This window comes from Microcaecilia unicolor, unplaced genomic scaffold (assembly GCF_901765095.1).
Source record: "Microcaecilia unicolor unplaced genomic scaffold, aMicUni1.1, whole genome shotgun sequence".
NCBI lineage: Eukaryota > Metazoa > Chordata > Amphibia > Gymnophiona > Siphonopidae > Microcaecilia > Microcaecilia unicolor.
The window spans coordinates 37,906-55,861 of NW_021963368.1; the positions used below are offsets into that span (position 1 = coordinate 37,906).

The 17,956-nt window shown below is 44.8% G+C and overlaps 1 protein-coding gene across 1 annotated transcript in view; it reads right to left on the reverse strand.

Moving 5' to 3' along the window:
• Positions 1-17,956, reverse strand: part of LOC115459254 (cytochrome P450 4B1-like) — a 51,872-nt gene that overhangs the window by 31,807 nt on the left and 2,109 nt on the right. Inside the window, exons 2-5 of the mRNA XM_030189110.1 lie at positions 14,420-14,564; positions 8,596-8,640; positions 3,471-3,598; positions 286-410 (exon numbers count right to left, since the gene is read on the reverse strand). Of these exons, the coding sequence (XP_030044970.1) occupies positions 286-410; positions 3,471-3,598; positions 8,596-8,640; positions 14,420-14,564 (443 nt within the window). The remainder of the gene's footprint in view (positions 1-285; positions 411-3,470; positions 3,599-8,595; positions 8,641-14,419; positions 14,565-17,956) is intronic.

Genomic DNA, 17,956 nt, shown 5'->3' on the forward strand with positions numbered 1-17,956 from the left:
CTGCATCCATGGAATAATAAAAATATTTACAAAAAAAAAAAAAGGATCGGGAAAAACTGATTCTGGGTGGTAATTTGATTATTTTTCCTATAAAGGTTTTTTTTTTTTTTTTTGGGGGGGGGGGTTCCTCTTTTATTTTTGATAGCTTTATTTTAAATGTCACGTGACTAAGGGCTGAATTTAAGGACCATGAAGCAATAAATAGCAGAGGAAGAGAATTCTGCAGTTCACATAGGCCCCTCACCGTGACCATTGCATATGACGAAATAAGCTGTCAATACTGACTTGTCATTCTGGCAGTTGCTGTTACAACTGAAGGCGCATTTCATAATGCTGTCCAGGGTCATCAGGCTGACATACTGGAAAAGTTCCACCGACTTGTCCCTGTTGGCTAACGTTTCCCATTTATCCTGAAGGGAACACAGAGTGTAGATTAGAATGGACAAAATTCAACAGGAGGACCTTGTTAATGATTAATTCCTATCATGTTAATAAAGAGAGATAATACGGATAGAAACCTGGCATCTTGTGAGCATTTAGAATATTACTCTATCCCCAGATTCCACACCATGGTTTTGCAGTACCAGTACCTGCTACCTGAAACGTGAAATGGATCTATGCGGAGGCAGGTCTGAGGGGAGAGAGAACCACCACAGATGGAGGAAATAGAGAGACGCCTACTGCTTATGACATATCTCTGAAAGAGATCTCCCCCCCCCCCCCCCCCCCCCCGAAGCAGGCCCTACCCAGCACCCAACAGCAGGGGTGTAGCCAGACAGCAGATTTTGGGTGGACCTAGGCAAGAAGTGGGTGGGCACCAAGTGTTCTCCCTCCTCCCCCCCAACACCAAACAAAATATCTCAACTGGCAGGAAAATGCTTCTCTCCGACTTGGCAGTCTGTAGCAGGCATGTGCAGGTGCCAGTATCATGGAGAGCAGCATTTTTATTACCATCAGGGGGGAAGTCTTCAGCTGGCGCGAAACGTGTGCTACTGTTGGGTGGGCCTGAGCCCTAAGTGGGTGGTCTCTCAATGAAAGTAATGGGAAGCACAGAGCAATCACAAGAAATCCTTAGCAGTAGGAATTGACATGAAGCCTGGGTTCAAGAAGGGTCTTCAATATTGCATCAATGGACAAGGGAAATGGGCCGATTAGATAAGGATAAAAGGGAAAAGGTTCATGTACTTGATATAGCAGTTATGTATATATATTATATACAGGTACTTTCCCTGTCCCCAGTGGGCTCACAATCTGAGTCTTGAACCTGTTTGGCTGCCTGTTTTAAATTTATTTACCACCTTTTTGAAGGAATTCACTCAAGGCAGTGTACAGTAAGAATAAATCAAGCATGAGCAATAGGCAATTACAGCAGTAAAAATATTCAAATAGCAATACAAAGTATGGCATAGTATACGACTTACAATGTCAATACAATACGTAATAGAACATTTTAATTGACAGTGAAGGGTATAAAGCAAAGATGGAACATATGGAATAGGTAAGAAAGTAAGAGGAGTTAGAAAATAAGGTGACTAATTTAACGAAAGGTGGACGTGAGGTCAGAGAGATGGTTAAATATCTCAGCTAGGGTAGGACTGAATAAACAAGTGCTGCTGCAGTATGTGTGTGTGTGTGTGGGGGGGGGGGGGTTAAATTGGGCCTTGGCATCTGACATTCTGAGGGCGCCAGAGGTTCGGTTCTGCACTGCGACAGAGCTCCTCCTTCTGGCAGGGACCCATCGTGCGCCGATTGCACGGACCATCTTCTGAGTCACGGTAGGACCGTGACAATATGTTTTGGATATGTGGTTTTTGCCAATCAGATTGATTCATGGAACATTTTATGTGCCATGTTGGTTCCCTTTTCTTGTCTCATGGTGCAGTGAAAGGTGGTTTGAATCTGAGCACATTCAGCGCATTCATACCACTATAAAGGTGAAATTTTCATGTCTTTTTTTACTTGTTTATTCATTTCTATCTAGTTATATAATTGAGCTATTTGTAGTACATTTATGCTTTAGTACTTTATTGATTTTTCCATAAGAACATAAGAATAGCCATACTGGGGCAGACCAATGGTCCATGTAGAACCCCAAAGAGTAGCAACATTCCATGTAGAACCCCAGAGAACAGCAAGATTCTGGAATCCTAAAGAGCAACAAGATTCCATGCAGAATCTCGAAGAGTAGCAAAATTCCATGCTACCAATCCTGGGGCAAATAATAGTTCTCTGCATTATGAACATAGGAACATAAGAATAGCCATACTGGGTCAGACCAATGGTCCATCTAGCCCAGTATCCTGCTTCCAACAGTGGCCAATCCAGGTCACAAGTGCATGGCAGAAACCCCAAAAAGTAGCAAGAGATTCCGGAATCCTAAACAATAACAAGATTCCAGAACCTCAAAGAATAGTAAGATTATGGAACTCCACAGAGTAGCAAGATTCCATGCTACTGATCACAGGGACAAGCAGTGACTTCCTCGTGTGTATCTCAATAGTAGACTATGGACTTTTCCCCCAGGAACTTATCCAAACCTTTTTTAGGCCCAGATATATTATCTGCTATTACTACATCCTCCAGCAACGGGTTCCAGAGCTTCACTATTTGTTGAGTGAACAAATATTTTCTTCTATTTGTTTGGAAAGTATTACCATGGAAAGTAAATTTGAAAGAGAAAACAAATCGATTCACGTTTACCCAGTCTGCTCCACTCAGTATTTTCCAGACCTCAATCATATACCCCCCTGAGCTTTCTCTTTGCCAAGCTGAAGAGCCCTATCTCTTAAGCTTTTCCTCATACGAGACGAGTTCCATCCTCTTAATCATTTTGGTCTACCTTCTTCCAACCTTTTCTAAATCCACTGTATCTTTTTTCAGATACAGTGGCCAGAACTGCACACAATACTCAAGGCGAGGTCACACCATGGAGCGATACAGAGGCATTATAGTATTCTCGGTCTTATTTTCTATCCCTTTCCAATAATTCCTAGCATTCTGTTTGCTTTTTTGGCTGCTATCGCACACTTAGGAGAAGATTTCAACGTATTGTCCATGATGACACCTAGATCTTTTTCTTGGGTGGTGATTCGTAATGTGGAACCTACCATCAAGTAACTAGGATTCGGATTATTCTTCCCAATGTGCATCACTTGGCACTTGTCCACATTCAATTTCATCTGCCATTTGGATGCCTGCTATTCTTCCAATTTCCTAAGGTTACCCATAAAGACTAGGGTCTTTAGAGATGACCAACAGGATCAAAATTTAGACCTTGGGCAAGGGCATGAAGCCAAGAAGGACTCAGTAAGACTGGAGGGAATGGGTCACATGCACATATAAGAGTAAAGAGCACATGACCCTTGTAGGAAGCTGCGTATCTTATAAGCAATCAACACAACGCATAACATAATATAAAAACATGCACGAGCAAGCTGTAGAGGCAGAACAAACCCAATGGTAATACTCACCAGCATGACCTTGGTGGTGTCCGACATCAGCTTCACGTAAGGTTTCAGGATATCGTAGTGAAAGCCTGGAGTCAGCAGCCTGCGGTGCTGGAACCACTTTGGCCCAGAGAGAACCAATAACCCTCTCCCTGTCAGGGACACCAGTAAATCAACATCACTTTTCTTACTATCACCAGTCACCATTCTCAGCTCTAGTTCCTGTTTATTTTTTGTTATTATTCTTATTAAAAAAAAAAAGTGTTGAGATAAACCCAGAAGGGTTCTAGGTCAGTTCCCCCCGGACAGTTCCCACCCACCGATTCCCACCTAGGTCAATTGCCACCACACCCGGGAAGACAATTCCCACCCATAACCCCAAAAATACAAAACACACTAGGATAAGTAATCTCCCTGCCTTTTCTCTTCAGATCATTTGGGGGGTTAGTACCCCCTCACATCCCCCCAACATTATCTTTTACACATCCCTTTCCCCTTCCAGACATGCAGTTTGTATATGGGGGGGCAATGCCCCTCCTCCCCAAAAAACTAGGTTTCAACCTAATTCATGTTAAATCCAGGATCTAAATGTCATAAATATGTAAATAAATAAATAGATGAATACAAACTGCAGTTCATGTGGGTAGGGGGAACAATCCCCCCACCCCCCAAAACTAAGTTTCAACCTAAGTCAGACCCTCGACACACTGATTACAATTCATAACAAATTACTACTCTACCTATATCCCCCACACCCTCCTCAAACAAGGTTTCAATCTAATACAAACCGCAGTTCATGTGGGGTGGCAATGCCCCCCCCCCCCAACTAGGTTTCAACCTAATTCAGCCCTTCAAAATAACACACTGATTCTGATTTACAACAAATTACTACTCTACCTATAAAAGTTATTCTGTTATTAGGCTAGGGAGGGTGGGAAATGACCCAGGATGGGGGGGGGGGGGGGGGGGAGTCCTTGGTGGGAATTGTCTCGGGGGGAACTGTCTGAGTGGGAACTCGCCTGATAACCCCAGAAGATCCTTAGCGGCAGGGGATGGAAATGAAGCACTGGGTTAACCTGCACAGGTCTGAAGTTACAGACCAAAGTGCCAGTGATGTGACTGCATTGTGATTCCTAAAACCAGGGCTTTTTTTGAGGGGGTACTTTGGGGGTACTGAGTACCGGCAACTTTTCCATTGTCTGCTAAAATTGACCCATGGTCCCCCGAGTTTTAATGAAAGAGCTCAGGCTCTACACACCAATTCTGCCTTTTCATAGATTCTGAGACTGGTTGCAGGACGCCTGGCTATTATGGGGTGGGTCCCTCAGTGAGCACCCCACCCTTGAAGGGTGGTCTAGCATTTGAGTACCGGCATCTTTTTCTTGCTAGAAAAAACATACTGCCTAAAACACATTGGGGTGATCTGCATGGGGCAACTGCAGAAATCTGAAGCAGAAGGAACAGGGGTATCCTGCACAGAGGTTGAGTGAGGGACATGGAGTAAAAAAAGAGTAAGTGGTTGGATCTCATTTGGGGATCACCCATCTACCCAAATTAGACAAATTGCTGCTGGGTAGGCTGGATGGAACCACACAAAGCGGAGGAACGATCAGTCCCTAAGATGAAACCAAGGAGTAGGGTAAATTCTCAAAGACCAAGGGAGATGATAGTTCAAAGGGGACATTTTGGCCTGTGATCATATACAATTATGATTTATGCATTTCCACAGAGCTGTTGTCCAGTTCAGTGTCCACAATTAATATAGAAACATACGTTATAAAATGAGGCATGTTTTTATCCCTCTAAATCTAAACAAATGCGAGACTGGCTTTAGATACTGTCAATGCTCTTGCAGAGTATCTTGGAATCATTAACTAACTAAATGAAATTACAGTCCTGCCTGGAAGTAACCACTTGAGAAAGACCATGCCCTGAGAATCTTGTCTGACCCACTTATTCCAGTATAATTCGAAAGACTCTTAAAGTCAAATCTTCAAGTTTCTGTAGTTGTAAATTTTAGAAAGCTTGGTGGCTGAAACTTTATCAGCTGTAGTTAAATCACTGCCTGATAATCATATAATGTGATGTTGAAGTTAATGATCCCGAGAGTTTCATGATCCCGGTATCAACATGTGTCCCAGACAGATGGCCAATGTCCAGGGTCATCCTTTTAGGAGGTGGTGGTGGATTAGGGCAATTGCTTTGGGCCCCAGGTCCTGTGCTTTGGATAGTTTCTGTACTGCTGAGGTAGCCCCACGTAGAGTTAACCATATGGCTCCACAAAGTGAAGTGGTCTAGTGGCTAGAGTGTTGGACTTTGGTCCTGGGGAACTGAGTTCGATTCCCACTTCAGGCACAGGCAGCTCCTTGTGACTCTGGGCAAGTCACTTAACCCTCCATTGCCCCATGTAAGCCGCATTGAGCCTGCCATGAGTGAGAAAGCGCAGGGTACAAATGTAACAAAAATAAAATAGATACTATTGGAGATTCTACATGGAATGTTGCTACTATTGGAGATTCTACATGGAATGTTGCTATTCCATGTAGAAGGCTGCGCAGGCTTCTGTTTCTGTGAGTCTGACGTCCTGCACATACGTGCAGGACGTCAGACTCACAGAAGCAGAAGCCTGTGCGGCCACATTGGTGATCTGCAAGGACCTAAGCTGCATTGAGCCTGCCATGAGTGGGAAAGCACGGGGTACAAAAAAAAAAAAAAAAAGGAGGACACATTGAAACAGTCCTGGTTTTGCTTCCATTAAAAGCAACCCAAGTAAAACCCAGACTGGCTCAATCTGTCCTCCTTTTTCTGGAGCCATATGGTAACCCCGGCCACACCCAGTACTATCATTTCCTGTCAGCAATAGGGTTGCCAGATGGGCGGTTTTCCTGCCCAATTGGGCGGCTTTCTGCAACCCGCTGCAGGTTGCGGTTTTTTGGTCGGCTTTTATTTTGGCCGGGCGTTTTTTTTTCTTGGCCGGCTGGGGGGTTTTCACCCCGCGGGGGCGTGGTTAATGATGTTGGGGGCGGGTTGATGATGGCAGAGGCGGGGTTGATGACGGCAGGGGTGGAGCTGATGACGGCGGGGGCAGGGTGTGAAATTTTGGGCGGGTTTGGAACCGGTTAATCTGGCAACCCTGGTCAGCACGGTGGTAGAAGCACATATCAACATCCCCTCTAAACTCAACCCAGTCCACACCCAAAATATGGATGTGATATGCAGCTGCATTGAAATACTACATTTTCGACATTGTAGTATGAAATCTGATCTCCATGTCTGTGTCTAAAACTTAAGGAATTACTGATCTCCTGGAGTATGCTTAGATTTGAAACTCAAAGTCACTGAATTACAGATGGATGATTTTCTTTTCTTTAACTCTGTTATGGAAATCCTAAATAGTAAACATGTTGCACTGCAGGGCCCCTTTTCTTCAGCCTTGATAGTACTTGACACCAGTGACGTAAAGGCGAATAGTTTATGGCATAGTGGTTGCCAAACCTGGTCCCGGAGGCACCCCAGCCAGTCAGGTTTTCAGCATATCCACAATGAATATTCATGAGTTAGATTTGCATGCAGTGGAAGCAGTGCATGCAAATCTCTCTCATGAATACTCATCGCGGGTATCCTGAAAACCTGACTGGCTGGGGTGCCTCCAGGACCAGGACTTTATTACTGTGACCTCTAGTGGCCAAACCATGTATTGCGTTTGCTGTTATTTTATTACTGTTACCTCCCAATGGTGAAACAGAATATTGCATCTTACTTTTACTGTAATATGGTGAAAATGAAACTGATGTATTAGAACTGTGCTTCCTACTCCTGCTAACTCCTGCTGTCACGCTGAGCCCCAGTACTCAATGCCGGGCCATTTCCAGTGACCAGCATTGAATATCCGATTTATTTTTGACCGGTTCGAACTTAACCAACCAAGCCGATATTCAGCACTGGATGGAAAAGTTTGAAACAGCCAAAGATATTCCAGTTACTGACGTGGCCAGATCTGGCCACCAAATGTAGTCGGCAATGCGCTAAAAATCGACTATAGCCAGTTATATCTCTCTCTATAAAACGCACCTCCAACGTTCTGAAGCCTCCACAAGTCCCAACGTTCTAAATGCATGGTGGTGAAACCAGGAATTCACCCATGAGTGTTGGCCCCGCCCCCCACGTAAAACATCATGACGTCGAGGGCGGACCAATGACACTCAACCAATCGCATCACAAACCCGTTACTAAGCGACGGAACGTGACATAAGACATCGCGGAACAATGAAAACCAACAGCACACAGTTGCTACGCGACGTCAACAGCAACGCTAAAAGGACCATATAGATCTCTGCTCTCCACACAAACAACGGACACGGAGGGCATAAGAGGGAAGGAAAAAAACCAGCACATACATACACACTCTCACTCTTAACTGGCTATAATGAGCAACTGACCTGCCACTATCACAGGGACTACTAGCACCTCTCTCTCTCTCACACACATACACACGGGACATAGAGGGGATGGAAGACAAGGAACGAATCGTTGGGTATGGAGGGGGCGGCAGGGAAGATAAGGCAAGAACTGCCTCAAATATTTGTGCTGTGCTATGTACAATTATAATGCTGTCTCTTCATTTTGACCCTACCCTTTCACACTCTCTTTCACACAGACGCACACACACACACATATACACACTCTCTCACACAGACACACAAACACGCCTCAAATGGTTCAGCTGTCCTATGTAAAATTTCACTGCTGTCTCTTCATTTTCACCCTACCTGTGCACACTCTCTTTCACACACACACACACATACACTTTCTCTGTGTCACTCGCACCCAGACTCACTCTCTCACACACAGTCACTCTCACATACACTCTCTCAAATATACACACTCCGAGGACAACCTTGCTAGCGCCCGTTTCATTTGTGTCAGAAACGGGCCTTTTTTACTAGTTATGCAATAAAACCAGCTATCCACTGTGCTAACCGGTGTTATTCAGTGGGAGACCGCTGGCTATCTCCCGCTAATATCACCAGATAGCTAGCTAAGTACCATTTAACCAGCCAGGTGCCATTCCTGGCTGGTTAAATAGTTTTTATATCAGGCAGAAGTGTCTTTTACAATGTAACCTTTGTATTTCTAGGATGATACATACCTATCCATGGTACTGCAAATCCATAGTTCTGGCTATTCTTGGGATCTGTATAACTCAAAGAAAAAAAAAAAGATATTAATAAAGGGAGAAACAAACCAAATTTGATATCAGAGAATTAAGTAAGGAACATAAACATTGATATTATCTATCTGGGAACAAATGAGCTGGCTAGAAATAGCACCTCTACAGTACAGAGACCCAAAGTCAACACTGTAGCATTTTCAGAATTTCTACCTGTTCATGGTAAGGTGTTCTAAGCGGCACCTAGATTTAGGCATGGTATGTAGAATATGTTTAGTTATTATCCTAGCGCCTAAAACTAATGCCTTTTTATGGCTCCATGGTGCGACTGCACCTCAAATATTGTGTTCAATTCTGGTCGCCACATCTCAAAAAAAGATATAGTGGAATTAGAAAAGGTACAGAGAAGGGCGACGAAAATGATAAAAGGGATGGGACGACTTCTCTATGAGGAAAGGCTGAAGCGACTTGGGCTCTTCAGCTTGGAGCAAAGACGGCCGAGGGGAGATATGATAGAGGTCTATAAAATAATGTGGAGTGGAATGGGTAGACGTGAATCATTTGTTTACTCTTTCCAAAAATACTAGGACTAGGGGCCACGCGATGAAGCTACAAAGTAGTAAATTTAAAACGAATCAGAGAAAAAGTTTCTTCACTCAATGTGTAATTAAACTCTGGAATGTGTTGCCAGCGAATGTGGTAAAGGTGGTTAGCTTAGCGAGGTTTACAAAAGGTTTGGATGGCTTCCTAAAGGAAAAATCCTTAGACCATTATTAAAATTGACTCAGGGAAGATCCACTGCTTATTTCTCGAATAAGCAGTATAAAATTTGGTGTACTGTTTTGGATCTTGCCAGGTACTTGTGACCTGGATTGGCCACTGTTGGAAACAGGATGCTGGGCTTGGTGGACCTTTGGTCTGTTCCAGTTTGGCAATACTCATGTACTTATGTAACTTGCAGACAGGAGAGGTTTCCATAGAATTTCGGGTGGGCTGATCTGGCCCCTCTTCACAAAATGGTAGTAGAGAAGATTTTGGAAACTGCAGACCAGTGAGCCTTACCTCAGTGATGGGAAAGGTAATGGAGATGATACTGAAGGAAAAGGATAGTGAACGGTCTGCAATCTAGTGACTATAGGATCCAAAGCAGCATGATTTTATCAAAGGCAGTTTATTACAAATGAAGCTGATTGCTTTCTTCGACACGGCATATACTAAATGTGGCCAATTTAGATTTCAGCAAAGCTACTGATATACTTCCTCATATGAGGCTCATGAATAAACTGACCAGCTTGAGGCTGAGACCCAAGGTGATGAAATGATAAACTGGCAAAGGTTGGTAATAAATGGAATTCACTCAGAAGAAAAGTATGGTGAGTAGTGGAGTGCCTCAGGGACTTGTCCCGAGACCGGTTCTGTTCAATACCTTTGCAAGCAATATTGCCAAAGGATATAAAAGGAAGTTTTGATCAGGCCTACAGTGGAGGAGTGGCCTAGTGGTTAGGGTGGTGGACTTTGGTCCTGGGGAACTGAGGAACTGACGATTCCCACTTCAGGCACAGGCAGCTCCTTGTGACTCTGGGGAAGTCACTTAACCCTCCATTGCCCCATGTAAGCCACATTGAGCCTGCCATGAGTGGGAAAGCGCAGGGTACAAATGTAACAAAAATAAAATAGATACTATTGGAGATTCTACATGGAATGTTGCTACTATTGGACATTCTACATGGAATGTTGCTATTCCACTAGCAACATTCCATGTAGAAGGCTGCGCAGGCTTCTGTTTCTGTGAGTCTGATGTCCTGCACGTACATGCAGGACGTCAGACTCACAGAAGCAGAAGCCTGCGCGGCCACATTGGTGATCTGCAAGGGCCGACTTCTACATGGAATGTTGCTAGTGGAATAGCAACATTCCATGTAGAATCTCAAATAGTAGCAACAGTGGAGGAGTGGCCTAGTGGTTAGGGTGGTGGACTTTGGTCCTGGGGAACTGAGTTCAATTCCCACTTCAGGCACAGGCAGCTCCTTGTGACTCTGGGCAAGTCATTTAACCCTCCATTGTAAGCCGCATTGAGCCTGCCATGAGTGGGAAAGCGCGGGGTACAAATGTAACAAAAAATATGTAAGTGTGTTAAATATAAATTTAAAAAATAAGATTCTTGGGGCCCTGTTTACTAAGGTGCGTTACTGTTTTTAGCGTGATATGATAGAGGTGTACAAGATAATGAGTGGGGTAGAGCGGACTGATGTGAAGCATTTGTTTACACTTTCTAACAATAATAGAACCAGGGGACACAAGATGAAATTAGAATGTGGTAGGTTTAAAACAAATCTGAGAAAGTGTTTCTTTACTCATCGCGTAGTTCGACTCTGGAACTCATTGCCGGAGAAGGTAGTGACGGCAGCTGGCCTTGCTGAGTTCAAAGGGGGTCTGGACAGATTCCTGAAGGAAAAGTCCATTGATCGTTATTAAATGTTGGGTTTTTTGCCAGGTTCTTGGGGCCTGGATTGGCCGCTGTCGGAGACAGAGTGCTGGGCTTGATGGGCCTTTGGTCTTTTCCCAGCGTGGCGGTGCTTATGTGCTTATATACACTTAGCAAGCACGCTAACCATGTAGGCGCCGATAGGGATATTATAGGCATGTACATGGTTAACGCACCTATAGTGCTTATTAGTAAACAGGGCCCTTGGACTACTCCACTATTCACCTTTCTTCATGAAGAAAAAAGTGACCATTTAACCCTAATCTGTTTTCTTTTTTAAGTTCAATAAGTTTTATTGGTTTCTAATTAAATAAAGTAGAACAATTGGATACTGCCTCTTATCCCATAGCTTTCTAATTTTTTTTTAATGAGTCTCTCATGAGGAACTTTGTCTAATGCTTTTTGAAAATTCAGATACATTATGGGGTTCATTTTCAAAACAAAGAAAAAAAACTTTCAAAAAACATCATAAGGTGGCAGATGGAAGATTTACTCTAAAAAAACGTCCAAGTTTCAATTTTCAATACTCCAATTTTAGACATATTTCTCCACAGTTTGTTCAAAATGTCAAGGGGGCGTGTTTTGGGTGGGATACGGGCAGCACCAAGAGAGAGACTTTTTTTTTTTTTTTTGCAATAATGGAACAAAACGAAAATGTCTAGAGCCAAAATGAAGATGTTTTTGGCTAGACCTGTGTCATTCATGAATAAGTGACCAAAAGGTACCTTATATGATCAAATGACCACTGTAGGGATTAAGGCATACCTCCCTTACTCCCCCCAGTGGTCACTAACCCCCTTCCTTCCCACTAAGATGAGACAGTGACAGTGCATACCAGGCTGTATGACAGCTTCAGATATGATGGACATTCTTGATAGAGCAGCAGGCAGGTCCGAGGAGTAGCCTAGTGGTCAGTTCAGTGGACAGTACAGAAAGGGACCCAGGTCCATATCCCACTCTAACTGGTACACTTGTGGTGGAATGTGTAAGCCCTCCAAGAACCATTAAATACCTACATATAGGCAGGGGCGTAGCCAGACTTCGGCGGGAGGGAGGTCCAGAGCCCGAGGTGAGGGGGCACATTTTAGCCCACCCCCCCACCCCCCGCCATTGCCGACCCCTCCCCCCCCGCCATTGCCGACCCCGCCGCCACCACCACCAACTTTGCCCCCCCCCCCGCTGCCGACCCTCTGGACACCCCTCCCACCGCCAACCCGCAGTCGCCTGCACGTGCTGGCGGGGGACCCCAACCCCCACCAGCCGAGGTCCTCTTCTTTCTGCAAAAGGCTTCCTTCTGTTTCTGACGTCCTGCACGTTCAGGACGTCAGACTCACAGAAACAGAACAAAGCCTTGCGCCGGAAGAAGAGGACCTCGACTGCCGGGGGTTGGGGTCCCCCGCCAGCAAAGGTAGCCGATGGCAACGGCGGGGGAGGGTCAAAGTTGTTGGTGGTGGTGGCGGTGGGGTAAAAAATGGCGGGGGGGCAGCAGCACCGGAGGGGGCTAAAATGTGCCCCCTTACCTCGGGCTCTAGACCCCCCTCCCGCTGAAGTCTAGCTACGTCCCTGACGCAAAGTTAGGCACGGTGCCGCTTTGCGTGCGCAATTTAATAAGATAACAAGACAATTAGTGCCAATAATTGGCACTGATTAGATTTAATTGGCTGTCACGTGCCTACAATTTATGCATGGCCCAAAAAAGGGGGCGCAGAAAGGAGACAGTTGTGGGCATTTCGGGGCATGGTTTAGAGTTACGCACTTAAATTTAGGTACACGCATTTGCCCCACCTTTTCATTGGTGGAAATGGTGGAGCCTAAATTTATGCATGACCATAAGCCTTATTCTATAAACCACACTGAACTTTAGGTGCGGCTTATAGAATAACACTTAAGCAGGTTTTTTCAGTCCCTGTTTTATAGCACTATTTACTGAATCTTCCAGAAAACATCTAGAAAAAGGTCATTTTTGAACCAAAAAGAGAGACGCTCTTCAGATTGAAAAATGGCTATGTTTGCCCCTTCATTTTTGGATGTTTTTGCAAAATCTCCAAATTCGGACTTTTTATTGAAAATGTTATGCTTATCCATATGTTTATTCTCATATTCAAAAAATGAAACAGATCGGTGAGGCTAAATTCATGTTGACTCTGTCTCATTAAATAATGTCTATGTGTTCAGTAATTTTGTTCCTTATAATAGTTTCTACCATTGTACCTGGCACCAGTGCCGTAGCGAGGGCGGCTGACACCCGGGGCGGGTCGCCGCTGCGCACCCCCTCCCCGGGTGCAGCACGGCCCCCCCCCCCCTCGGCACGTACCCTCCCCCCTCCGGAGCGCATTCTTACATTGAATTAGGAAGCGAGGGCGGGCTAGAGGGCCGATCCGCCCCCGAGTGCACATTGCTGGGAGCTGCGTCAGCTCCGCTGGTTCCCTGCTCTCTCTGTCCTGGAACAGGAAGTAACCTGTTCCGGGGCAGAGGGCAGGGAACCAGCGGAGCCGACACCCCCCCCCCCCCCCAGCGGTGTGCACCTGGGGCGGACCGCCCCACCGCCTCCCCCCCCTTCCTACGCCACTGCCTGGCACTAACACCAGTCTCATTGGTCTGTAGTTTCCCTAAATTACCCTGGAATCCTTTTTAAAAATTGTCATTGTGTTGGCCAGCCTCCAATTTTCAATTATTTTGGACAATTTTATAAGATAGATTACAAATGACTTATAACAGAGGTGTAATTTCATTTTTGAGTGCTTTCAGTACTCTGGGGTATACCATTTGGGCCAGGTGATTTTCCTTAATGTGCCTTACCCCTTCTTCTTCTTGTAAAGAAGCATATACGAGGCATATAGCAAAGTAAACAAAGATTTAGATGCTGGGACTCCTGAAGCAGGTGTTCATGCTGAAACATAGATCTATGTCAGGTCCATCTGTTTAATTGTGCCTTCCTTCGGTGGAAATTATTATAGGATCCAACTGTTCAATTGTGCTATCCTTCAGTAGACATTATCATGTAGACATTGACAGGCCTTTGCCTTGTTATAGCAATTGCTTTGTATTATTAAAGTTCTTGTGATATTTGTACCTCTGGCTCCTCTTTCCTCTTTTTTGGAAAACCTCTGGTCCATCCCTACTTTTGCTGTATTTTTGGGCTTTTGGTGTAGGGTTTTGGTTTCCTTTTGTTTTGTGTTTTAATAGTGTTACACGTCACCATAAGATACAAAGAGAATACCAAGGGTAGGAAAGGTGTGTAAGGATGCTTGCACTCTGCTTGGTTTGCGCTGTCTGGCTCTGGCTCCCAGTGGATGCCGTGAAAGTCTTACATCTTACCTCCTCTATTGAATATAGCTTTGGCATACTCAGGGTGCGTAACCACCAGGTGAGCGTTGAAATTCCCTAGCCAGAGTGGGAAGGCATAGGGATACTTCTCTGACCAGGATATGATCGTATCTAAATCTTTTCCATCTTGACGAAGCTGCAAAAAATATTGAAACAAGGGATAAATATTCTGCCGATGGTGGTCAGTGTTTTTTGTTTTTTGGATGCTGCTAGAGTTATGCCTCTTGAAATATCTGGGTTTGTGCGGCTGCCGCTCCCTTATCTAGTTAAGCTTGATATTCTGCACTTAACCGCCTTAACTAGACAAAGATAGAACTGCATTTTAGCAAATATGAGTTATCTTGTTGGGCAGACTGGATGGACCGTGCAGGTCTTTTTCTGCCGTCATCTACTATGTTACTATGCAGTGCAAGTTGACCAGTTAACGTGGAGGGGGCATTTTTGAAAGGACATCCAAGTCAGAATGTCCCAAATGGACACCCATCTCACATGTATTTAAGAACAGGAAATACTTCAAGACTTCCTGTTCATAAATACGTAAGGTAGATGTCCATAGGCTGGAAACATCCAGCCTGAACATCCATTTTACTAACTGGAACATCCAAATTATAAATGGGGGAGGGGGGGAAGGGACACGGGTGTCTGTATGGCACTATTCTTTGAAATGGCTACACAAGCACCCGTGCAGAGCAGAGGGGCAACCTAGAGGTCAGTATAGTATTTATAAAACGTATACCTCACTTAATCCTAAGTGGCTAAAAGCATAACATACATAACATAGTAAATGACGGCAGATAAAGACCTGTACGGTCCATCCAGTCTGCCCAACAAGATAAACTCATTTTACATGGTATGTGGTACTTTCTATGTATACCCGAGTTTGATTTGTCCTTGCCATTCTCAGGGCACAAACCCTAGAAGTCTGCCCAGCACTGTTCCTGTACTAAAAGTTCTGAAGATTCTGGAATCATAAAGAGTTACAAGATTCCAGAATCCCAATTAGTAGCAACATTCCATGTAGAACTCCAAAGAGTAACATAGTAACATATAGTAAATGACGACAGATAAAGACCTGTACGGTCTATCCAGTCTGCCCAACAAGATAAACTCATTTTACATGGTATGTGATACCTCATATGTATACTTGAGTTTGATTTGTCCTTGCCATTCTCAGGGCACAGACCATAGAAGTCTGCCCAGCACTGTTCTTATTCTGAAGATTCTGGAATCCTAAAGAGTTGCAAGATTCCGGAATCCCAATTAGTAGCAACATTCCATGTAGAACCCCAAAGAGTAACATAGTAAATGACGGCAGATAAAGACCTGTACGGTCCATCCAGTCTGCCCAACAAGATAAACTCATTTTACATGGTATGTGATACTTTATACGTATACCCGAGTTTGATTTGTCCCTGCCTTTCTCAGGGCACAGACCCCAGAAGTCACCATTTCCCCACACTACCCCCCAAAAATGACAAGTAATAGCTGCTGGAATTTGACTGCATCATATTTAAAAAAGCCAGAACAAAAAAAAAGAGTTTTCAAAAGCTTTTTGAAGTGTCCTGCATTCGTACAGAAACACAAGTAGCCAGGCAAAGCATTTCATAGTCCTGGACATGCAACCGAAAAGGCCACAGCCCTCGTGAGAGCATAATGAGTAATCGGTTGCAAATTTTTTCACAAAGTCAGATCTCAAACCCCTAGCAAAAACAAACAATTTTATCACAGAATATTTTGAGGTCTATAAAATAATGAGGAGTTGAACGGGTAGATAGATGTGAAGCGTCTGTTCACGCTTTCCAAAAATACTAGGACTAGGGGGCATGCGATGAAGCTACAATGTAGTAAATTTAAAACAAATCGGAGAAAATGTTTCTTCACTCAACGTGTAATTAAACTCTGGAATTCGTTGCCAGAGAATGTGGTAAAGGCAGTTAGCATAGCTGAGTTTAAAAAAGATTTGGATGGCTTCCTAAAGGAAAAGTCCATAGACCGTTATTAAATAGACTTGGGGAAAATCCACTGTTTCTGGGATAAGCAGTATAAAATGTTTTGTACTTTTTTGGGATCTTGCCAGGTATTTGTGACCTGGATTGGCCACTGTTGGAAACAGGATGCTGGGCTCGATAGACCTTTGGTCTTTTCCACTATGGCAATATTTATGTACTAATACCATGGAACCTTCCCAAAAACAGTCTGGTGAAGCAGGTATAGAACTTTAAACTGTGAACCAAGGAACTCAAGTTCAAATCCCACGTTAACTCTTATTTTGTAATTGTGAGTCCTTCAGGAATAGCAACATTTACTTGCATTTACCTGCATTTACACCACGTCTACAGCTTGCAGGTGACTTACATATTTGGGGGTCATTTTACAAAAGCACGCTGAAAAATGGCATTTGGTAGTGTAGGTGCGCGTTTTGGGCGCGCGCCAATCCATTTTTTAGCACGCCTGTAAAAAAAGGTCTTTTTGTTTTTGCTGAAAATGGACTTGCAGCAAAATGAAAATTGCCATGCATCCATTTTGAGTCCGAGACCTTACCGCCAGCCATTGACCTAGCGGTGAAGACTCACGCGGTAACCGGGCGGTAATGGCCTACTTGTGCCATTACGCGTGCCCGAAAATTTTTCTTCACCCAACGTGTAATTAAACTCTGGAATTCGTTGCCAGAGAACGTGGTGAAGGCGGTTAGCTTGGCAGAGTTTAAAAAGGGGTTAGACGGTTTCCTAAAGGACAAGTCCATAAACCACTACTAAATGGACTTGGGAAAAATCCACAATTCCAGGAATAACATGTATAGAATGTTTGTACGTTTGGGAAGCTTGCCAGGTGCCCTTGGCCTGGATTGGCCGCTGTCGTGGACAGGATGCTGGGCTCAATGGACCTTTGGTCTTTTCCCAGTGTGGCATTACTTATGTACTTAGACGTGCATATCAAATGCTCGCCATAAAATGAAATTACCGAAAGAGCCACGAAGTAGTCGGGCAGTAACTCCATTTTGGCGCACGTAGACGCTTACACGGCTTAGTAAAAGGGCCCCTTAGGTCCAGTGGATAATCTTCTGTTTCTAGAGGGTCAGTGGCGTTCCGACCCTAGCTGACACCCAGGGCGGAACGCCGATGCACCCCCCCCCCCGGGTGCAGTGCGACCCCCCCCCCCAGCAAAATGACACCTCTTCCCCCCCGGCGAAATGACACCCCCCCCCGGGTGCATGCCACTGGGGGGGGGTGCCGCGGCGCGCGCCTGTTGCCCTGTCTCAGTCAGAGTTCGCAATTCGCAGTGTTCACTGCTCCCTCTGAGTCTGCCCCGGAACAGGAAGTAACCTGTTCCGGGGCAGACTCAGAGGGAGCAGTGAACACATGCGAATTGCGAACTCTGACTGAGACAGGGCAACAGGCGCGCGCCACGGCCCCCCCCCCCCGCGCGTGCACCCGGGGCGGACCACCCCCACCTTGGTACGCAACTGTAGAGGGTTCACAATTACAAATAATAGAGCTGAAGAGAGATTTGAACCTGAGTCCCTTGCAG